Raw genomic sequence first — 24,736 nt, 5'->3', positions numbered from 1 at the left:
AATCTTTTAAGTGTGACTCTATTCCTACAGGAAATATACCGAAAACACAGATTTGTACTTTTCAGAATACGTAATGTGAAAATGTGGGACTGTAACAATCAGATGAGTGAAGGGCTGCTCTTATTCCTGCAGAACCAGGTCTAACAGAACTCTCCAATAAGCACCGACTCTCACGACGGCTATCACTTTCAGAGAGCAGCTGTCAATTGTTTCAAATGGTGCTGCTCTGAAACTAACCTCTTTATATGCAAATTGAAAAGCAACTCATTACCCAATGTAAGAGCATGTTCAAAAAGTCCCTCAAAAACATTTTAGTTAAGTGACACAGCAGTTGCTTACAGTTTCTTTGAGTACGGATTAATTGTGCTCTCCTAACTCCTCTTATTTTGGCCCAGAAAATAGGCCCAGATTTTTTTGTTTACCAAATTAGCAAAATTTTGAAATCCATATAGATCAGGGGTCGGCAACCCAAAATGTTGAAAGAGCCGTATTGGACCAAAAACAAACAAAAAAAAATATATATATATATATATGTCTGGAGCCGCAAAAAATGAAGTCTTGTATAAGCCTTAGAATGAAGGCAACACATGCTGCATGTATCTATATTAGTTATAACTGGGGGAAGATTTTTTTTTTTCATTTTGCACTTCGAGAAAAAAGTCGAAATGTCGAGAAAAAAGTCGAAATGCCAAGAAAAGTCAGAATGTCGAGAAAAAAAGTCAAAATGTCGAGAAAAAATTCGAAATCTCGAGAAAAAAGTCGAAATGTCGAGATTAATGTTGGAATACAATCTCGAGAAAAAAGTCGAAATGTCAAGAAAAAAGTTGAAATGTCGAAAAAAGTTGAAATGTCGAGAAAAAAGTAAAAATGTCGAGATTAATGTTGAAATACAATCTCGAGAAAAAAGTCGAAATGTCAAGAAAAAAGTTGAAATGTCGAAAAAAGTCGAAATGTCGAGAAAAAAGTCGAAATGTCGAGAAAAAAGTCAAAATGTCGAGAAAAAAGTCAAAATGTCGAGAAAAAAGTCAAAATGTCGAGAAATTGAGTCAAAATGTCGAGAAAAAAAGTCAAAATGTCGAGAAAAAAAGTCAAAATGTCGAGATTAAAAAAGTCAAAATGTCGAGATTAAAAAAGTCAAAATGTCGAGATTAAAAAAGGAAAAAAGCTCGAGGAGCCACTAGGGCGCTCTAGAGCCGCGGGTTGCCGACCCCCGATCTAGATATAGACAATCTTCACTTGAAAACTTTAATGAGGGAATGATGAAGCCAAACTGATTAAGTGCTCATAAATGCTATAATAACTTTGTTCAAGCTGTGTTAAAAGTTATGGTTTAAAACATTCAAAGCATCAGAGAGAGCGAATGAGACATAGGTGTCTGCAGGCAGCCCAGATAGTCCAGCTGTCACATGGTGCTACTTTACCTTTAAAAACTTGTAATGCTGCTCCAGATCTTCATCCTTGAAGCCTGTCCCAATCTGAAAGAGATGAGAGGAGATAAGAGACATGCACACACTCCCTTGTGGTGAGACAGCAGATATTTGGCAGCATGCAGCAGAACACGGAGCAGCAAGCACATCCCTCCTCCCCAACCGCACCAGAACCGTGTCTGCCTGATTTGCCTCAAGTATCATGTCACCTCTCAAAGGAGTTGAACCCACTGAGACAAGATACAACTAAAAGGCTGAGAGAGAATAAAAAAGACAAACAACCAACCCGTATCATGCAAATGTAACAGTTTACAGACAGGTGTCCATTACGAGTCTGTGGCAGGGGTTTAAGTTTTTCTTGTTTGTGTTTAATCTTATTATTGCAAGACCTTTTTGCATTTTTAACTGAAGGCTACGTCCTCCAGAAGTCTACTGGGGTAGTGTGTTAGTATCGAGAACCCAGAGCTAACTTCACACCCAATGCTGTGCAGAGCCAATTACAATGAGTTGTTTGTTTTTGTGGATTGATAATCAAATCCCTCCAGCAACCTAATCCAATCAATAAAGGTGTTTGGGTGTGAGATCACAGTACCAAACTGAACGGCTGCCTCACATTTTGATATCGGTGCCAAAGTAGCTTTGGTAGGAAAGAAGGAAGAAAAAAAAGAAAAGATTTTTCCTCAAGAGCTTAATTTGAGGAATTCAATCTTGTTTTTCTGAAAATATGTTTGTATTTTATTGTAATGGTTGACTCTTTAAAGATGAAAACAAGACGATGAGAGAACTGTGCGAGCTAAACTGGAAGTCTTTTAATATAACATTTGCTTTACGTAAGAGAAAAACTGAAATTCAGAAAGCCATATTTTTGTTATTCAACAAAAATAACAATACAGATTTACGTCTAAAAATAGAGCTGGGATTTACGCTCATTTGTAAAACTCCACGCTATGGAAACTAGGGGTGCAACGATTAGTCAATGGCGTTCAGCATCTACTGTCACTACTCCCTTCCCATGTCATGTTGCACACGTACAATATGGTACACAATAAACAAGTAAATAGGTAAACAATATGGCAGCGGCCGATGCAACACCACAGTAACTGGCAACAAAGTTCATAAAAAGATGTATTTTTGAACGAAATATTCATCTTTCTTGTCTTTTATTGTTTGTTAATATATAATTTAAACAACCTCACGCAAAATGTAAAAGGTCAGAACTAAATAAAAGCTATTTAATAATTATGAGAGCCGACTAATCCCATCAATAGTCGACGGCTAATCGACTATCAGAATAGTCGTTAGTTACAGCCCTAATGGAAACACTGCCCTCCTTCAGTGGTATGTTGTCACAATTTCAGAATAGTCACTTCTATTTTGTGAAAAGGTGCAAAAGAGATCAACCTATTTCTGCTTTGGGTAGAACATTCTTTAGTCTCTACCTGCAGATCAAGCTTTAACAATTCCACTGAAAACCATTGCTTTTTCAAAGGCGTGATTATATTGTAACCCTGAGCTAGACAGCGCCGGATGCTCCAACAGCATATGTTCTCTCTGAAATCCCCTGCATGACTTGACATTTTTCTGCAAATGCGAGAAAAACAAAACACTCAGTTTTGCAATTTCGACAAGATTACAGAGCTCCCAACAAATGTAGCACAAGTGCTCAGAAGCAAGTGGAAATGAGGTCTTTAAAACTTAACCTGGTGAGAAACCCCTATGTAATAAAGCTGCGTGATCTCTTAAACCCCGTTGCTCCGTCATTAGTGCTTGTGGTTTCACCTGCAGCTGAGGTGATGTCTCTAAATTAACAACAACAAACATGTGAATTTACTGAACATTATTTATTCATCAGGATCATTAAGCGGCACAGAGAGATAGGCCCATGCGTGTACACAGTGTAGTATTTGGTGATACTTTAGCTTATAGTCGTACACATGTTGTTTCTTACTGTTTATCTCTTCCCAATATCCAATAAATGTGTGTTTTCGTTGCATCTGTCCTGCTTTCTCAGGACCGCAAATAAAGAAATACGACGGGCAAGCCTGAATAACTACAGCTATTTGCTATGGCTGTACTGTCTTTTCTGCTTTATTTAACTTCTTATCTGTGCGCTGCAGTTCTCCTGATCTTCTGTGAGCACCGACTCAAAGATAATACAATGGGTCATACAGCTACGATCAGCACTGGGAAAAGTACAAATGGGTTTCATTCTGCTTTTATAGAGGGTGTATTGTCCATCCTTTATCAGGAGCATACTGAGAACAGAATTATTTGTTTGCAAACTCCGATATTGTTCTGCTGTCGCACAAAAAACCTGCCCTCAGACTGAAAAAGCAGCTAAAAGCAAGAGATCCACAAGCGTAGGTGCAACACTCACAGCCACCAGGGTTCCAGCTACGGCTGTGACGCAACTGCCTGCACATTCAGGCATATCTTCGGAGCCAGCCACGTCCCGCTGAAACCCGTCATAAAACATTCCCGACATTTTCACTGCAGCTTCGTCAACGCTCCACGCTCGGCCATTTTATTGGCCACAAGCCCTTAAATTCCCAATTACAGGCCCTGTAGCTCAGTGGGCTGAGCGGGCACTGCTATCGCCGCCGTGCAGGCCGTGCAGGTTCGAGTCCCAGCCCACCTGTCGCTCTTTGCTGCACCTACTGTCCCAATAAAGGCCACTAGTGCCACCGAAGTCTGAAATAAATAAACTCCCAATATCAATTTGGGGAAGAAACGGTTTATCTCCCTCCTCCTTGCTTTTCGTTTCGTGCCATCTTAACATCCACAACATCTCCTCTCAGGCTCATCTGGGATTTGGGTCTCACTCCAGGCAGCGCTAGAGCTTTGGAAAGCTAAAAACAGACACTTCTGCGTGTAAACAGCCAGTCCATTTGAATGATTTCTGATCATAAAGTGTAACAACAAGCAGAACTCAAGACTCAAATCTTTTATGGCAAAGTTTGTCAATTAACCAACCGATGTGTCAAAACACATAATATTCAGTTAGTCAGCTGATCTTATTTTTGGGGGTAAAACAGAAGCAACCCCAGATTATAATATTAAAGCCAAGGACTTTTCACAGCAGCCACTAAGTGTGATTGGTGAACTTCATCTTTTGCTTTTCTTCCCCTTGTGCTCCCATCACCCTGTAATCGCATGACCTTGTCCAAAGCTGCAGACTGCAATCATTATCCCTCCTAGCAAACCAAAGACTTTTAAGTCACTATTTCTAGTATTAAATCCTCAATATTAAATGTTGATCTCAGTTCCACAGCAGATTTTCCTTAATTGAATTAGATTTCAGAGATCTTCAGTCATAATTATTCAAGATTTGTTTTCCCATTTTTTCTTTCCCTCTCAGAGATGATAATAACGAGTTTTAATAACGAGTTAGATAATTATTGACTCAAATGTCTCAATATTATTAATCTTTGACCGTTTTGAAATAGAGAAAGCTTTTTAATCAAACAACTTGGTGGTTAAAGGAATAAGAAGCTATTTTTCAAAGCCACAGAAAATCTATTTACCACTGCAATATTTTTCCAACTGTAGGTTTGTATCCATGTGCTTAAAGCAGGTAGAGACTTAAGTGTATAAATGAAGACAAAATACTTCTGGAGGTACTAGCTGTCACTCGTACTGAACAGTCATGAATTAAAGTTAAGTTCTGAATTATTTCCACCCCTGGCTGATGTTGTCTTGAACAGACTGACAAGCCGTGTTTCTGAAATGCTCCTCAAGTATCACATCAAAGATGAGAGAAATGTGTTGCAGGCAGAGATGTTTTTAAAGCTTGATTTTGACTATTTCTTTGCTGATATTGTTGAAATCATACAAACTGGTGGACATACAGGCAATCTAGTATAAGTAACACTCCAACTATGTATAAGTACTCTTGCGCAAGAAATCAAACTATCTGACAGCAGATTGCTTTGCTGTCATTTTGTCTCGTAGCCTAAAGCATGAAATTGCCCGTAAATTCCTGAACGTTTGAAACACAGTTATTTAAAAGAAAATAAAAAACAAACCACTGAAGGACATTAAGCATGCCGAGCAGCGAGACATCAGTCTGCCAGTGATGTTTTTTTTAAACTGAACTGAAATGAACTGATTTTGGATCTCCATTTCTTTGAATATTTTAAAAAGTTGGTATACATGGGGGAGAGGGCAGATGAAGTATCAACCACTTCTAAAAAGTACAAAATGTAATTGCCAACTTATTAATATGTAAAAGATCAGAAAAATATGGAGGTCGGCACATTTCAAAATTAAAAATCCTACTTTTAAATGGACAAAATCTGACAGTAACCTGTGAAAAACAGCAGACTGAAGGTTGGGACGAGGGCTGAGCGAATTATCACATTTTAATTGTGATCTCAACTTTGGCTCCAACAATTGCAGAAAACAATGCAATCAGGTAAAAACAATTACTTTGTCTGCGGGTCTTTCTGGGACACGCATCAAACAATGTTTAATGGATGATTTGAGCAGCTCGACCAGCATTTGTCGAGCGGCCCGAATAATTTCTATTCAGTTTGAAATTCTATTTATTCTGCAGAAATGTTAATGTGTTGTGTTAAGTTGGATAAATGCAATGCATTTCAAAAGTCAGTGACTGATCATTACTGACTAAAAGCTTCAACTGAGAATCAGCATTTGGAGTTTAGAGCAGAAGACATCACTGATTCAAGATGGGCTTTCTTCTATGTCAAATCATCATCGAATAGAAAAACAAAACAAAGAAAAGATTCAGTTTCGGGAAGTTGAAATATGGAGAGGAAAGAAACTCCATCTTTATGACATGGAGGTTTTAATGTTCTGCCTCGTAGCAGATGCTTCAAGGGCTTTTTGCTCCACTGAGGCAACTCAGTGTGAATGTGTGAAAACCAAAAAGAGTGCTGTGCGTGCGCACATGCATGGGAGCACACGTTTACGGCTCACCATTTCAAGGATAAAGACTCAAAAGTAACAAAAAAAACCTGTGAGAAAAAGAATAAAAAGGTTTTCACATGGAGTAACCAAATACAGGCGCTGTGATTAAGTCACACGTTGTTTACGCTCTGAATATAATACACAAGCACAAATATGCACAAAGGCTTATTACATTTTCAGATGAAGTCAACTTCCCAAACTTCCAAAGTACCCCCGTAATAAAAAAGCAATCACTTACACCCAAAAAATAAAACGCATTGTATCTGCATAAACACCAGAGAGACAGAAAACACACTAAAGATTATCCCGGTACACCGGTTTGACGTACACGTTGTGCAGAAGGGAAACGCAGAACGTTATACAAACTTATCCCTGAGTCGTCAGGCTCAATGGCCGCCTGTAAACGCTGACACGCTCCTCCACTTTACAAACATCTAATTACAGTCCCCGTGGCTCCCGCGGCCGACAAAGGAAGGAAAACTGAAGATAATGATAATGTGAAGTGTTTGAGCTCTACATGGGATTCAGATTTGAGGAGAACAACATAACAGCCAATAATTGTGCTCCTTCTCTCCAATGAAAACCTGAATTGATGATTGGTGCCGTTCGTACAAAAGCTAACATGTTTACCAAAGTGGCCTTTTGTGAATCATTGACTCTTATTCGTATGACAAACTACTTGAAACAGGTTTAAAACAGCAAATTGTAATGTCATGCATGGTTTGTTGAAAATAATGATTTTCCAATTGTAAGAAACATCAGAACTCAGTAAAATAACCTTAGTAGAATAAACTTATTGAAACATACACTCCAGACTCACCTTGCAGACTGACTGGAACTCCTCATTGTCTTCGTCGTAGCAGGCCAACAGGAAGCCCCCGTAGGTGCCCGTCCTCTTCCCTCTCCCCAGGTAGGCCCCGATCACACAGAGGTCTACCGTGTCGCCCACCCCCTCCAGGTAGTCTTTCTTTAACTAGGAAGACAGTGAAAAATGCTTGTTTAGAGTTGCATTATGAGATAATAAAACTGAAAAAAAAAAAAAAAAAAAAAAAAAAAAATCATCTGATGCTGCATCTCAGTGGAAACTGTTTATTTAAAAAAAAAAGGTTTTCCATTATAGGAAAAAAAACACCACATAATAACTTATTTCTTGTATTTTCATATGGCTGCACTCTTCTTCTGTGTCTAAATGGCCCCTGAATAAATGCAAACTGCTAAATATCTGTTGTGTCTTGAGTTTTTCTGAGAACTGAACAGAGCCAGAGGTGTTACACAAGTGATGATACCATTCTATTACTATTGTCCAGTCTTGTGCATGAGACAAACATAGATCTGTAGACATAACATTTTCATGTGTATCGTCTATTTTTAGCTCTCTCCTCAAAATGCTGTGAATTATACAAAGACTTTCAGTCTCCCCTCGTAGACGCGAGGATTAAAGTACCATCTACACATTACTAACGGGCCACTAAATGCAGACTTAAAGCAATCCTGAGGAGCTCAGGGGGGATCATAGGTGGTGTGGAGGTTAAGTCACTTTTATGATGCATGCAAGATTGAGCCCTGTTTGGTCACTCTCGTTTTCTTTTCTCTTGTCTCAAAATGCAAAATTTTAGAGGCTTTTCTAAAAAAAAAACTCAGCTTCTTTTGCTGGGAGGACAGACTACTGGATGTGCTCTCTTCTTCCCATATTTTACTGACTAAACACACAGTCACACACTGAAATGATGTCCCACTTTCGCATCGCAGAGGTACTTCAAAATATCCACCTGGCAGTGATAGTGAAAGCTAGACTGTACCGCACCGACCCAAACCGTCGTTTTGATGCATGACAGCGCTTTTTAGTGACACCGCTGTGAGACACGACTGGGATAGGACTCCACAGTGAGTCTGGGTGCTTCATTTATTGTCGATAGTAAGGACAGGAGAAGATACTTCCTAAAGTAATCAAATAATCCCTGAAATGAAACTGAAATGTATTTTTTAAACATGAAAATGCTGCTTTCTCTCTCAAAATCACTAAGTCAGTTTGGGTGAAACCTTTTAAAACAAAGAAGTGATCAAGTGAAGGCAAAGGGTATTTAACTTTACAAAAAGCCCTACACACAGCCGAGTTATTCGTCTTAAAAAAATTGCACCAAAACATATTCAGTAAAACGTTTTTCACACATCACACCAGAACAGGTTAAAACAATGACCTTTATGGTCCCTCTATACTTGCAAGGTGCCATGGTAACCCGAGAGAAATATGTTAAGAGTGAGAGAATGTCCTTGTTTGCGAGCAGAGCGTCATGACGATATGTTAAGTCCAAGCAACACACACCTTCAGCCAGTTGTGGGAGCGCTTGGCAATCTCATAGGTAGCGTCCTTCTCCAGAGTCTTCACCATCAGGCCCTCACAGGAGTCTACACACACACACACACACACGCACACATTAGTACACAAAACGTGATCCTGGAATTGCAGAGGAAATTAAGAGATTATCTCTCAGATACACAGAATGTGTCTGTTTGTGTGTACGTGTCTCAGAAGGAAACAAATGGGTTCAGGAAACAAAGAGACTGGACAAGGACAGAGATGGAAACCCGCACACACGGGAAATGTGTTTCTGTTCTTCCACCAAAATAAAGTCCACCAGTCGCAACGGAGGGAAATTTTAATTATATAACTCACGACTGTTCTTGGACTCATGCGGACGCACACAAAGCACAACCAACACACAGGCCCGGCAAAGACACGGCGGCATGCACAAAAACAAGTAAACAGCTACTACACACACACACCTCTCGCACAATTTACACATAAAGGCATCAGACGGGCACAAAAGAAATGAAATTCTCACACAACACACCCACACACACACACACACACACAAAAAGGTTCAAGTTGCTCAGGGACAGCAGGCGAGGAAACGCACACACACACACACATATAAAGAAGTTTAAACCCAAAGAGGATTGAGAAAGGAAACAAAAAGGAGAAGTCTGCCGCCACTGTTCCCATGGACAGACGGACAGACGGGCAGACGGACACACCTCGGACCGACTGCTCCAGGAACTCAGCGATGGTATCAGTGTCATTGGCGTCATTGGAACGGGCAAACATAAACTCTCCCTCCACTTCTGAGAAGCTCTCCTTCAGCAGAGCCCGACGCCGACACAACGGCTGTCGCACCAGGGACTGAACACGTACACAAAGAAATACACACATCATTACGAGCGGTAAAACTGTATCATTACAACCATTTCCTCTTCATAGCTCGGAGGCTCGCAATGACAAGGATGAAACACCATCTCAACTCTACCCACACACATACAAATGCACGGCTCCACTGATGCATGTTTTGGCAGCGTTGGGCACACGTACAAACACCCACACATTCATACACACACACACACACACACACACAACCTGCCATAAACCACCACAACACACACAACCTTTGTTGCACATAATCTCTGCAAGCATGTTTTTGAACCACCTACTGTAATTTTTGTGGGGTATTTTCAAGTTGTTGGTTTGAGGGAAAAAAAAAAAAAAAAACAAGCAAGTAAAGTGGTAGCGGAGTCTCCTAAACATGACGACTGTGTCAAAAGCTTGGCCAGAGTACTAGTACTAGTACTAGTATTATATTGAGATTCAACAGCAAGTATTGGCAGCTAATGATGCTGTAAGGACCAATCACCTCCCAGAATGCAGATATAACTGCTTTCAGAAACGTCATGTGGGTCAGAATTATCAAACAGATCCAGGGCAGCAAAAGTATGAAATCGGTTTTATTTTTTCCCATTTTTGAGAATTTGGTTTTTAGCATTTTTTGAAAATGTAACCCCAATATATGTACATAAAGCAAAAAGATAGACAATTTATGCAATTATAACTGAAAACTTACCTTTATTATACCTTTAGACATATTTAAAGGCAGAAACATGGCACTAGTTATTCTGGTGTCCAACAAAACATTCCTTTTTTGGGCATAAACAAAAAAATAACCAAAAGTTGTAATAAATCGATCTTTAGACATACGAATCGGGTTTTAGGAATTAATATGAGAATCGGTTTAGAATCGTAAAATTGTTTTTTTTTTTAAGGGCTAAATGATAAAATAAGAATAAAATAAAAATGAGGGACAAACTGGATATGTTTGTTTTGCATTTGATCATCTTTTTAATGTGTTACGAAAGTATCGATTCGGGACTTGGCATCGGCAGAAACTCAAGAGGGCAGAGAGCATTTTGTGAGTGTATTCACATTATAATGTAGGGAAGTGATAATCAAGAGAGGTGGTTCGATCTTAATGACTTCTAATTATAATCACAACCTTACAATCAAAACTTTATACATTTGGTTGAGTCAGATAACATGGATAATCCTTGAACTGTGGACTTGGGGAATTGCTGCAGCCCCCCAATTTAGATTTCTCTTTATTCTTGGCTAATGTGAATTTTATATCTGCACCAGCTGTAAAACATAAATGTTATATGTCAAATGGTTATTGGACGTGGCACATAAGGTAACAAGGATCTAAATATAGTTCTGCGCACAGGTCTTGGGTTACTTTCGGTCTGTGTGACCTGAGGATTTGGCAGACTGCTGGCCTGTTCCGATTACACAACTACTGGTTTTGTAACTGGGAGTCTTGGAAGGGTACGCCGTTTGTGCTATGATTTGTTCAGAACCTAAAATAGAAAAGACAAAGAACATCAAGAAAGGAAGGAAGCAGCACACGCAGGTAGCAGAGATTATCCTTCTACAGAGGGAGGTGAGGGGGAGTAAAAAAGCTTTGGTAAGGAAAAAAGGACCTGTCTGCACCATACGGGGATACAGCTTTGTGCAGGTCTCCCAGCAAGGGGAAAATTACATCACACATGAGAATCAAATGCCAACTTCTGGCCGCCTACCACCTGCCTATTTACCATTAAACTGTCAGCAAGCTCTGCATCTGAGAAACCAGGCCAAGAATCTTGCAGCCTGAAAATGCCCTCAGGCAAACCTAATCTTGTAGTTTTATCAAAGTTTAAATTACATTTTACACATCCTTTAAAATTAAAGCTGAAAATACAGGTACCTGGCTCTGAATAATAATATGTAACGGGCCGTCTCCTTTAAAAGAGAAAAGTGAATCTGGGTTTGCTTCTGACAAAGGTCACATTAAATATGCACTTTTGGTTGTGGAGAGATTTTGTTCTGAACATTGAGTTGCTTTAGTTTAATCTGAACCACACATGGACAAAATCTGGCTTCTGGACTACTTCAATCCTTCCCTACTTAAAAAAGGATTTTGATCAGAGTCAAAATGTTGTATTGCCCTTTACCCTGAGACTGGAGCTAGAAGGTTCTCTGGAGAGGATTTTATACCAGGCAAAATAATTAAAAATAATTAAAAACAGAACAATCTACCTCCAATATCAATACTGTATTTTATGCTTGTACCGTCGTAAAAAATGCAGATGGATGAAGGATGAATGATTGTTAATAAAACTTTGATATAGCAGAAAGGCTAGGGTTGGCCAAGACTTTTGCACGTAACAAAGTGGTGCGGATCCCCAGACGGCCTGAAGTGCAGATTTACTAGTTTGTGCACGTCAAGTCACAGTGAAAGCAGCAGTAAAGTGAAGCCTTGCTCCAAGCAGTTTGGACACATGCAGATTGATGCCCCTTGTTGTAAAAACAAAACAAAAAAACCCTCCTCCACCTGCCCTTTTGGGTACTTTTTGTTTTGCATAGAAGTTCTTGTAGCTGTAAAATGTTAAATAGGAAAAAATTATGAAAATGTCAAACGGAATAAAAACAGCTCTTGCAGTTTGTTTCTCATCATCTTTTCATTCAATGCTACCACTTTCAAAACAACACCAAGGACTTGTACGTCCCCCCAAAGGAATTGTGTTGGATAGTCAGGTATATATGTTGAAGGACCATCAACTGCACATAAAGATGAAGATAATCCACAGGGTCCAGGTATGAAGCCAACAAGGAGATGCGTTTAAAAGCAACATCGATTGTCATGAGCTGATGTCTCTGCTGGCTCTCTAAGACCCTTATTCACAGAGAATAAATGCTTCTCATCAATTATTTGTTTGCCTCATAAGTTATTATGGCATCGTTAGTTCAACATTGACTCAATTTAGTGTTATGGTCCATCTGAAAACAATCCCATCATCACACAGAAGTTATTCAACCAGGTTGCTTTATCCAATCAGGTTTCAAGTTTCACTCTCATGTCTCCCACTCTTGTCCATAATTGGTGACCTCTGGCAACAGTGAAATTTGGCTTCAAAACAGCAGTTTATACATTAATGGGTGGTAGCTTGATGAGTAATATACGGTATATATTTATGAGTACATAAGAGGAAAAATATATGTGAAGACAATCAAAATTTAAAAAAGAGAAAAACACAGTTGGGCATAAAAAAGATTTGATGCATAAAATTGACATAAATCCTATATTAAGTGGAAAGTATCCACAAAATAGCAGGATGTAGGAGTCACTGCTTTTTTATTTTATTTTATTTTTTATGATTTACAGTTATTTGATTTCCATCCAGTTGGGAGAACTCTCATTGCACAGGCTTCTCGAAGCCCTCACTAATTTGAATCATCTTCAGCAGGCTTAAGAAATCTGCCTGAAAATTGTGCATCATTTGGACATAAATGTGCGCTCTGAATCCCACACTCGGCTCACATTTACCATCCACATCCAACACAGTCTAAGACACACAATCAAACGACATTCTGTTGGAATTACAATGAGCAACACAATCATTATTGAGTTACAGCCTCCTGAATCCATCATTGGCATTCAAGGACGAGGCTTGCATCTTCACGGAACAGTGAGCATGCAAGTATGCTTGCAAACAATAAAAATTAAAACAAAAACAAACACACATACCTAATGTAAAACAACATTCATTTTGAGGCACTTGGGTAATATTCTTATCATCATAATAAGGTCTTACCTCGCCGTTGAGATAGAGAAGGTCAAAGGCGTAAACACAAACTTGGACTTTGATCTCAGAGGCATCTACATCCTGCAAAGCACAATCAGCAAACACATAGTTTTTTTCTTTAAGGAAAATATTAAAATGTTATTCTCAAAAACTCTAGAAAAAACTTTTGTCTAGTTCCAAAAACCTCATTGATTTCTGAGGAGCTCAGCATCCCCATCTCTCCTCTACCCTTTAACGGCATCACACCTCCTTCATTTGCTCATTACTTTCTCCCAGTGTATCATTTCCCGCTTCTACTAACGCCTTGCTCACCTCTTCAAGTCTCGCATCTCGTATTCTCACCTGTCTCGAACATCATCCTGTTTACTGTACACTTGTTCGCCCCCACATGTCTCTACCTTTTTCTACCTTCCCTCACGGCCCTGATGGAAATTCCACGACTTTTGTAGTACAATGCAATTGCTATTGAATTGCTTGGATCTGACTGACTGCATTTGTGAATCCATTCACCCATTTGTTTGTAAAAATGTCCTTTTTTTTTTTTCTCCAAGTAGCAGATACTTTGTTTCAAACTAGTGGTCTGAGACAAAACAATACACATCCCAGCTGAGAACAAAGCACCCAATAACTAAGCCTGCTTTTGTGTCTAAACAGTTTAAGTCTGAGGAGAGACAGCTGGGTTAAGTCCAGTTTCTAGATTAGGTTTCATTCTTGAATGCACCGTCAGAAAAGTGTTAGCCCCATATATAAGTGTCTTTCTTTCTCGTTTGACACAAGTATTTTTTTTTGTATAGTGGATTAGTGTATAAGAAGCATCTGATGAGGTCATACTTTCAAATATTAGACTGCCACAAATGAAAATACAAATTGAATAAAGATGTTTTTTATGCAGGAAAACATGTAGAGCTGTTTGAAAAATGGGATTTTTTCAAGCAATTTTGTAAAAAGAACGGACGCTTTTAAGACTAGCGTCACGTTCTGGTCATTTGCATACTTGCAAATCTTTCCATATCACATAATTTACATCCAAGATATTTTAAGCGATGACTGACATGGAGAGGGAACTTGATAATATCACTGTACATATTTATCATCACTTCATAATGATGAAATAATTCTATGTTAGACTGAGCTCTAATTGCACTACTTCTTTCCCTGTAGCCATAGGCAGAATAAATCTTTCATCAGTACAAACTTAAGACATACCCCGGTTAAGTTTGATGTAGAGTTCGTGCGTTTCTTCAATTTTTTGACATTCCACATCTTCAATGCGAGAAAAGATTAAGACGGGAAAATGAAAAGCTAGCGTACGGTCTGTAAACCTGAAAGATTTCTCATTCGCTCTGCCCTTCATTACCTTCCTCTTCTGTTTGTTAATGATGTTTAATTAGCGCATATCGTGTTTCATCTCCTCATCTGAAATATTTCATTTCAGAAAGCGTGCATGTGGCAATGAAACACTAGAGATGCTGCAACAAAATGCCAGCGAGGCGGTGTACGATCAGTCTGTTCATCAAATTATCTCTATAAATTACCGGGACTGCATGATAGCAAGTGAAGTATCCAGGAGGGGAAAAAATTATAATTCAAGATAATCATGTTCAGCCACTCATATCATCACTTTGTCCATATTTGTGCTTTCATTTCCTAATTTCCAGGGTGCATTTATTTGTGTAAAGAGACGAGGTAAAGTGAGCGTTTTGCCCTTAATGTGATCGGTGTGGTGGAAAGAGGTTGCTGCACTCATCAAAGGTGAATAAACACTTTGCTGACATTTTCAATCTCACCTCCACTTCTCGATCCATTTCACTCTTTTGTCTCCAACCTATCAAGTCTCCTCCCTTTCTTCCTGTTCTTTCTCTGTCCATCTCCCTCACTCTGCTGGATCATTTCACTCTATTATCCCACTCCCCTCCACCTTCAGGTCTTTATCTCTGTCTTGTTTTCTCTCCTCAACCTTTTCACTTCTTGTTTCTGCCCTCATTATCTCCTAGTCTTCATCTTTTTTTTTTTGACAATGCATGTATTTTACTCCTCTTTCTTCAGCTGTATGAGATTTTTCTTCATCCATCCTTACCTTCCTCTTACGGGTGGTGAGGACCTGGAAAGGCTGGATCTGTTTCTTCTCGTGATCCCAGGCCACCGCCTCAGAGTCCAGAACACAAGACACCACAGTCCCCTTCTTCACCTGTGGAAATAATGATCAAGACGAACGGTCAAAACAGAAACAAATGGGCATTAGATCTACATCTGCAATCGGACGACTGTCAGAAGGCAGGCTCTTACGCCAGAAATTCAACATTAGCACATTTAAAATGCGTATGAGGTCTAGCTTGGACCATTGCAATCCAACTGGGGGTATTTTCCAGCTGCATTATAGCCGATAGCTGCCCTCAGTTTGTGTCCCAATGCTCTGGAAGTAAACACATTAACATTTTTCCTCCCCTACGCTGATTCTTACTCTTGAACAAACACGTCTATCTCTGGATCCCAAGTGCAACATGTTTTTCAACTGACATTCCTTGGCTAGATGACCACATTTGTGACAAAAGCCAAAAGCGTCACCAGAGACACATTCAATAAGTCTGTTGTTTGTCTTTTCTGCTTTAACCGGGCCTTTGGCGGCTCATAGTTACTTCCCAGGTCAGGCGAGCACCGATGGCGGTTTATCCTTGGCTTAAACCCCAACTGATGGCAAGATTATATTGATCATTACAGCTGAATCTCAATATCAACCCAAGTGGCTGCTAATTATCTTAGCAACCAAATCATGCGAGTGAGGTTAATTTGGGCCAACGGAGATTCTATAAATGCTTAAATTTACATCCTGAAGCAGACTGGAAGTTATCAGCGAGTCCAATCTGAGTAAGTTGAACACAGTTCAAGAGACACATTACAGATACCAGGTTGTTTGGAAACAGTCTCATATCAAGCAACCTGTTATGAGCAGTAGGTCATTCAGCTAACTAATGCATTTATTACTATTTAATGTTTCAGTATTAATATTTATGTATGGATATTACTTCATACTTTTAACACATTTAGGCACAGTGGCAGCAACGGGAAAATTGTCTCCCCTCTTATTAATATGCAAAGTACTGCAGCAAGGTGCTGTAAAATCTAATCAGACCATCTCCTTCATGCAAGAAACTCATGCTAGTCACAAGTTCCACATAGGGATTGTTCGTTCATTTTGTTCACAGACATCCCCGCTTTGAAAACATAATGTCAGGAAAGGCAATAGATTCCTAAGTTTAGCATTTTTGAAGCATCTGTGTACTTCACTAATTATCTCTAATCAATCCCCAAGTTCAAAAGCTTCACTTGAACAACTGAGATCAATTTTCACAGCAAAAAATAAATATCATGAGAGTCATGAATAAGATAATAAGAAAACTATGTAAAGCAGAAGCTAAATTCGTCTAAATTATGCTATCACTTAAAATGCGACATAACCTCAGACCTAATAATTTAAACAGAGGTAATTGTGAGAAAGTAAGCTGAGATGCAGTAACAGCTGCAGAAGTGAAGACAGAACGAGGATGCAGAGGTGCAAGAGAAAAAATAAATAAATAAAATAGGTGCAAGATAAAGTTTTAATTAGGAGAAAGGTTAATGGAAAAGAGAGCGAAAGACAAAAGGTGAGAAAGAAGACTGGAATAATGAGGAACTGAAAGCAAACCCCCCACACACAATAAAACAGGTGAGACACAAAAGGAAGTACAGCAAATATTTTAAGCTGTGTACAGGGAGTGAGAGGCGAAGGTAAGAGGCAGGCAATCCCGAAAGGTAAAATTACAGGTAAGCAGCCTCGAGAGAGGAGAGAAGAAAAAAAAAAGATAAGAGGCAATAAAATATGGTGAAGATGGGAATGAGAAGAGGGAAAAGAAGGTGAAGAGAGTCAGGAGTAGAGGGAGAAAGAACAAACATCATCAGATGTAATGAAGAAGAACGGAGGAACAATTATACGAAAGGAGAGAGAGACAGAGTCGGATAGAGGGAGCAATTATGTCAGCGCGGGAGACAACGAGCCAGGTTGCATTTAAAGTAATGAAAAAAAACAATTTTAAAAACACAAAGATGAAAGTTCGTGGGAGAGAAATGGTGGAGGATGATGCGCCTCAGTGGTGAAATTAAAAAAACGGGTATTCAGGTGCAACGTGGGCATCCAGGTCATGCCCACGAGGAGCTGCCGCATCACAAGGTGAGGTCCAACAGGCTTATTTACTTCATGTCACACATGAGGCTCGGTGAGCGCATCCGTAAACTCTTAAACTCAACCACCTAATTAAAGCCCAATGACAGGTTGTTTTTTTATTCTATTTTGAATAACAGGACCGCCATCAAACACATTACATCCCCCCCGAGCGCTTCTCAATAAGAGCAGTCTGGGTTTTCTCTGGGGGATCATTTTGATATCGACCTTTCCACAAAGCTGACATTTCGTGACATCAAAGCGTGAAAACCACAAGCGTAGGTACTAAGATTGAGCATGGCTGGATTTCATTTCACTGAGCTAGGTCAGTGGTTTGTAACTGTATACCGACTTAAGACTTCAGCAATGGAACCGATCCCTTAAGAACGTCAATAAGAATTAAAGCTGCAAGCAGCGATGAACGGGCCCTCGCACCCTTGTGCACGTTCAGGCGTGCTGCAGTGGAAGCGCTTGTATGACTTGCATGTAGATTCTTCAGGCCTGGACATTTAGCGGATGACACCAGCCACGACAAAAGTTATGGCAGAAAGTGGGAACTATCAGATATCGACCAATAAGAAGAAGGGGCGGGGCTAATTCATGCCAATGAAGGTCAAGTACTCAAAACCGAGTCCGATGACACCACCCACGTCTTTATGTCAAACCATTCAAAAGTTATGGCAGAAAGTAGGAACTATCAAATATGGACCAATCAGGTGAAGGGGGGCGCGCTTTTTGGCGTCTATCGTCGCCACAGTAACGCTTTTGACTGAGAAAAGTAATGCGCATCGTCGCCGGATCGAGACACATATTTTGATGTATAACACACCTGGGTGCACGTTACGGTTCGGGCGAAGAAATGGCATAAATTGCGGCAAAATTACATGATTAATTCCAAATGGCCGACTTCCTGTTCGGTTTCGGCCATGGCGCCAAGAGACTTTTCTTTAAGTTGCGACATGATACAGGTGTGTACTGATTTTCGTGCATGTACGTCAAACCGTATTGTGGGGCTTGAGGCAAGAAGTTTTCTAGGGGGCGCTGTTGAGCCATTAGGCCACGCCCAAGGTATTGTGACATAATTTTTAACATGCTTTTAACACTATTAAAAGTCTTGGCCAATATCCCTCAAATGTGTCTAAAAGGGTGTAACAAGAAAAACTTCACTCCAGTACTCAATGCCTGGCTTTTTTTATGACGGTGTTTTTTGCGCAGTGAAAAACACGTCCTTTTCCCCCTTTCCTGTCAATCATTGCCCCGCTCCTCCCCCCCCCCCCCATCCTCCACTCCTCCTCTCCCCCAAACTCCCCGCACACAGCAGACAGTGGATCAATGGTATGTGATTTTGTCTTGCACACCGTCCACGGGCTGAGCCTCGACTCAGGCACCCGACCGCAAGCGGTCTTCCGTACGCCACATTTCCCACGCCCGCCGCTCAGACGGGGATTCGGCGCTGAGCTCTTCCCTCTTCGCTCGCCGCTACTGAGGGAATCCTTGTTAGTTTCTTTTCCTCCGCTTAGTAATATGCTTAAATTCAGCGGGTTGTTTCTTCTGATCTGAGGTCGTAGGCGAAAAAAAAAAGGAGAGCGCGGGTGGAGAGGAGAGAGGCGGTGGCCGTCTCTCTCCCTCCAGCCCGCGGCTCGGTGCTGATGGGCAGGGAGCTGGGTGGAGGGGGCGGTGATTTAGCGGGTCTATACGTATAGGTCCGCCACCCAACCATATGCGCCGTTTTTGCATAATTATGCGGAAATTCCCAGAAAGCTCACAATACACTGAATGTTAAAAGTTAGGTTTTTTTTGGGTGTAATTGATGTCAAGACATCCAACTAAACACAAAAAAATCAAGAAAAATGTGTTTTTCATGTCACAATCCCTTTAATGCAAACCATTAAATATCAAATTTTATAAAATAAGTTAGCAGTATTTATTCCTGCAGTAAGGGAACAAAACCTGGTCTGTGTCAAAAAGAAGAAGGGCTACGACAAGTTGAACATGGAGACTTGTTTATAAAAAAAAAAACAGCAACAACCACCACAGGCAGCTCGACTACTCACTAAATACCAACAGATATCATAAATGCTGAACTTTTGAAAGACGAGAGACGGAAAGCACAATGACAGGCAGGTAGTGCAGGACAAGAGTTCCCTAGTTTTGGAGCGAGAGTCAGATTTATAACTGTTTTTTAAACCATGTAGCTACTTTCACAAGGGGGACATTTTTATCCTCACCACACTTGGGATACAGACTTAAACTTGCATGGAATGAGCACTAAACAATAATGAGAGAAATGAAAGCTTGCCATTTAATTAAAAGTCAGACAGGCGTAATTAAAAAAACAAACAAAAACAAACAGACTTTTTCCATCTGCCATTTCAAGGCAGGACTTAAGCAACTTGTGCACTGCTGTCGAAAATGATGTGCCACTCCAATGTGGAGCCACTGGAGGTAATAACAGCACTGAAACTATGGCTGCGTCTGATGTGTAAAAAAAGACAGCCGGCTCTGCAAAGCATGCTCGAGAGAGTTCTTGATGGGCTGCGCTTAAGAGAGGAGCTGGGTCTCTGCTCTTCTTGATGTCTTGTTTCAAATATCAACAGACATGACATCATCCAGAAATCCCCTACCCTGCCTTTAAAGGGGGGACATATGAAAGAATCAAAATTCTCAGTAGCTGAAAGTTAATATTTTTGTATCTGAACTGCTGACTAATTCAAAAGCACCGATGTGACACAACCTCGTCATCTGTTTAACGATCACCCAAGTCTGAAAATATGTGGCATTTTGTGGCCTTTGCAAGGTACTTTGACTTCAGATCAGGGTGGAATTATGCGCCTTCCTCGGCGTTATCTCCACCCATCTTCTCAACTGGCTGCACCTTTGAAGTGCTGTGTAAAGCTGCAGACGTTAAAAGAAGCAAACCCTGCGGTGGTCAGAGGAGGACTGGAGTCAGGAGGCCGAGTGCCCTGAAACTAGCTGCTATGACAACAGCAGTAACAGCATTTTTTTCTTTTTAGATCATACACTGCATTGGTAGTGCTCGAGATGAAAAGAAAACCCCTCGCTGGACCTCTACATTGGCGTAATATGCCAACAAGACCTGAAACCACTTGTCCATCTATTTTTTTTGTAATCTCAAGTTTCATCAAATGTACTCGTAGCAAGATGCGTCTGGTCCAAAAGGTCCAAATGAGTTATCACATGATATATGTTCATGTGAGAGTGCTGAACGGGATTTAGAAATCCTGATTAGCAGAGACCCCTGCCAACCCGAGTACCTCTCCTACTACAGGAACAAAGACCACCTTTGCAGGTCCGTGAACCAGAGACACGCGCCAACGATCCAGCCCCGAAAAACTGACCCAACTGAATTCAGAAACTGAGTTTTTTCAACTTCAGAGCAGACCGTCACAGTTGGTTAACTTCAAGTATGTTGAGCAAAGAAAAACCATCATCAGTGGAGCTCTGACACCGTGGTTCACTATGGCAACACGGAAGTGATCTTTCTGTTTTACTTCCTTGAACGTGTAAAGGAAAAGAACGAGAGAATGTGTAGGGAATTAAAATATTTAACGACCGTTTGTAACATCTCATGAATAACAGATTTTTTTTTAACATCTAAAAAGGAGCGTTAAATGATCGATTGATCCGATTAAATGGAGCTCGCTTCAGCCTCATGACGGGGTGGAGACAGAAAGTAACTCGGGGTATGTTGAAGTTAACCTGCTCTCGACCAGGTTCAGTTCAGTCAGTTACCATGGTAACAGACTCTAAAACCGGTTTTATTGAACCGTCTTGGTGGAAGTTAAGTAACCTTGCTTTGTGAAACAGAAAGTTCAGGTTCGACATGCCCAGTTTCTACATAAGCCGCTCTTAGAAACGGACCCCTGCACTTGTGTATATTTCACACAGCACCTTTCCAACAGTTTATAATGCCTTTTACATTCAGACACAATCACCAATAGCACTATAAACTATGCAATCTTTTTGTTTTGGCAATCAGTTTTAGAAAAATACAATATTCATATCACTTTAAACCTGGGTTATAAATGAACTGCAGAGGTAATATGAATAAAGAATCCAACAGATTGTGTTGATGAATACATAAAAACACCTCCGTGGTTTCACCTACAATTAGCTGCAGCAGCAAGTTATTTCAATGCCTTTTTCCTCCCTCATTAATTGTGCCATATGAAGAGAAAAATATTGAAAAGTATTTGAGCGTCATCCAAAGCTTTCCTCCAAGAGAAAATATCAAAATGTTTAATTGCTCCCATCCATTGCCATTTTATTTAGCACAATGCAATATGCTTGTTAATTTGAGATAGTTATCATTACTATAATTATTATTATTTGTAACTGGGAAAGTAACATGCACCTGTAAGAAAACAAGTACCTGCAGTTTTCTGCAGCTGCACAGCTCTTTACAGACCTGACAGTGGAGATGATGCCCAGAGGTTTGACACCCTTATATAAATTATTATAGTGATTTGACACGAGGACATGATTGATGTATCTCATCAGACCAACGGTCCAGTCTCATATGGATGGCCAGCAGTGCGCACCCCCACCACAGCCTTCATCACTTTCACCTTCATCGGCATGTCAGAATAAAGAGTGGATGGCGGTTCAGGAAAAAGTAACTAGTATCAGAATGACTGAATGCCATCACTTTAACAGATTGATCAAGTCGTTAAAGCCACATATCCCACGTCAGAAAAATACTTTTGACTCGAGGCTTGAAAGCTGTGCATTTCCTCTCATGATACTGAGAAGGAAGAGAGGTTTGCTGAATTAAAAACATATGCAAAACAGTGCTCTCCATGATCTTTGTTGTTTTTTTTGGCACTGGAAGGTTAAATCATAATTGAAAATAGTTAAATTAATTTTCAAGCTCTGAGGCATTAAACAAACTCAAGATTTTCTTTTTTTTCTTCTGATTATTACAAAAAGCAGATTCCAACCTGGGCAGTTTTGTCACTTCATTAATTCTTAGTGACAACACGAGGCGATGCTTTTTCTCACCTGTGGGCACCGGAGTGCTGCCTTTGCAGTTCACTGCTTAATTTAGCAGGACGTTAAATGAAGACCAGCACAGAGGCGGCACACCTGGTACTTCTTACGGCCCCATTTATAAAATATGCTGTAATAAATTTCAGCAGGAGATTCACTGACTAGATTGAAAAGTTATCTGATGTAATAACTGGCCCTGATTAGTGAATAGCAGATGGTCATTTACTTTACTGGTGTGTGTTCCATATAAAGCCTTGACTGATGTAGATTTATGTGGTACTTCTGTGCAGTTCTTTGCTATACCAGGGAAGAATTAAAAAAAAACCCAAAACAACATTCTCAGCAGGCACCGATGCATTCAGGGAGTTCAAATAACTGCAGGCCAACAACAAAAACCTCGTCTTTTGCGATTTCTCTCTCAACCCCAACAGTTTTACTAATTTGGCATGCCTTTCCATTATTGCAATTTGAAAGTGTTTTATAGGAAGTAGCGAGTCTTTATGGCTGCAGCACGGCGCAGGAACAGCTAAACTTTGAATAGGGTTTCCTTTTCACACCGACAGACACGCAGTAAACGAGACAACAGAGGAAGCCTGGGGAAAAGCAGCGTAAGAGACAAGGTGAGAAAGTTACACTGTTGGCCACATCACTGTAAAAGCCCTCGTTTGACAACTACAGCACAGACCCGCGCTCTCGTGTCCCAGGGGCTGGAGTGCCGAGCGCTGCACTCAAGTGTTTTTACCTTGGGAATTCGAGAGATGATATCGGGGTATTTGCTGGTGTTGTCTTCCTGATTGCGGCTGAATATTCGAACCTCTCCACTCTCCAGGATGTGAATCTGTGGGGAGCAAAAATGATTCAGAGATGGCCATACAACAACAAAGTGTAACATTTTCTTTCACAATCAAGTTGGAAAAACAGATGTGTGAACAACACGTGTGCTGTAGTATGGGGAAATAAAAAATAACTGCCAACAACAGACTATGGGACTTGTGCATTAGCCTGTTCCTCTGGATTCAACATTTATTTGTGGAAGTCAGACCAACCAGACAGAGGAAACTGCCTCTGGACACCAACTATAATAAGAGTACAAGGAAAAGAAAACTTGAAAACTTGCTGATGTAATGTGATATGAGCAATTCTGCAGTTATCCTGATAGTTTGAATAGTGACTTTTGGACGCTGCTGTGTGAGTCATCGCAGAAACCTAGCTCCCACCTCGCTGCGACTGGTTCAGCGTTATCGGTACTGATGGAGACGGCTGCCAGCGGGAGGGATACCAGCCCCAGTTTCACACGAGGGAATTTACCTGCAGTGAACAGGAACGGTTGGCCAGGCCGCGCACACGTTTAGGTGGCGTTAAAACCTTCCACTGTGCCAAGTTAATTGACTTTTTTTGAGATATCAGCAAAACTGTCAGTCCAAATCAGTTCAAGCAGTAGTTTGGTTTTTTGAAGTTGTGACTGACTTTGATAAAACATACCGGTAATCGATAAGGACAACTGTATCTGTATGCAAATCAATTTAAGGTAATTAAACAAAAAAAAAAGAAAAACACCTATAACCCTATAGGGAAATAAATCATTTTAACTTGACTTTTGCACATATGTTCTAATCTGATACAACCCGACTCTTTTGTTTTTCTCGCATTGCCGACTAAAAACTTTTTTCCAATGTTCCAAGCACATAACAGCAAATTGACATTTCTAAAACTTGCCCGGATACACTGAAGACAGATGGGCCCCGCTAGCCTAAAGGAAACGCTGCGTTATGATACAAATTGGCACGAATAAATAGGCTGCTCTGCAGATTCAGAATAAATTAGGAGTGATTATGTAGAGATGAAAAAGAATGTATTTTGAAAAGCTTTTTTGACTGCAAACTGTCCCTTCTTGAAGTTCAACGCAACAAATGTTAAAAAAAAAAAAAAAAAAAAAAAAAAAAGAGCAGATGAGTGCAGTGACTTCTCTTTTTGAGCGCGGTAATTAGAGAGCTTAAAGCCCAGGCTGCATCATTACATGAATTTAGTCAATCCAAACTTAAGTCAAAAGGTCTCACATGTTGCGATAGCCTCTTCCCTCATTCTTTTGATGGCCGTCCTGTCTGTATTTTCAAACTGTTTTGCAGTTTTTAATTCCATGATCAAACAAATTAGTCCCATCGTGTTAGAAATGCAGAGCAATGCAACCAAATGATCAGGTCCTGTATAGCTGGAGCCCTCTCTTTGT

At 40.3% G+C, this 24,736-nt stretch overlaps 1 protein-coding gene across 1 annotated transcript in view; it reads right to left on the bottom strand.

The window, feature by feature from the left end:
• lig1 (ligase I, DNA, ATP-dependent) overlaps positions 1–24,736 on the bottom strand; it is a 68,288-nt gene that overhangs the window by 11,095 nt on the left and 32,457 nt on the right. Inside the window, exons 18-24 of the mRNA XM_061731866.1 lie at positions 23,252–23,347; positions 15,382–15,492; positions 13,314–13,385; positions 9,393–9,537; positions 8,680–8,762; positions 7,177–7,329; positions 1,422–1,475 (exon numbers count right to left, since the gene is read on the bottom strand). Coding sequence (XP_061587850.1) covers positions 1,422–1,475; positions 7,177–7,329; positions 8,680–8,762; positions 9,393–9,537; positions 13,314–13,385; positions 15,382–15,492; positions 23,252–23,347 — 714 coding nt within the window. The remainder of the gene's footprint in view (positions 1–1,421; positions 1,476–7,176; positions 7,330–8,679; positions 8,763–9,392; positions 9,538–13,313; positions 13,386–15,381; positions 15,493–23,251; positions 23,348–24,736) is intronic.

This window comes from Cololabis saira, chromosome 10, assembly GCF_033807715.1.
Source record: "Cololabis saira isolate AMF1-May2022 chromosome 10, fColSai1.1, whole genome shotgun sequence".
Taxonomy (NCBI): domain Eukaryota; kingdom Metazoa; phylum Chordata; class Actinopteri; order Beloniformes; family Belonidae; genus Cololabis; species Cololabis saira.
This window is presented reverse-complemented; position numbering and strand designations above follow the sequence as displayed.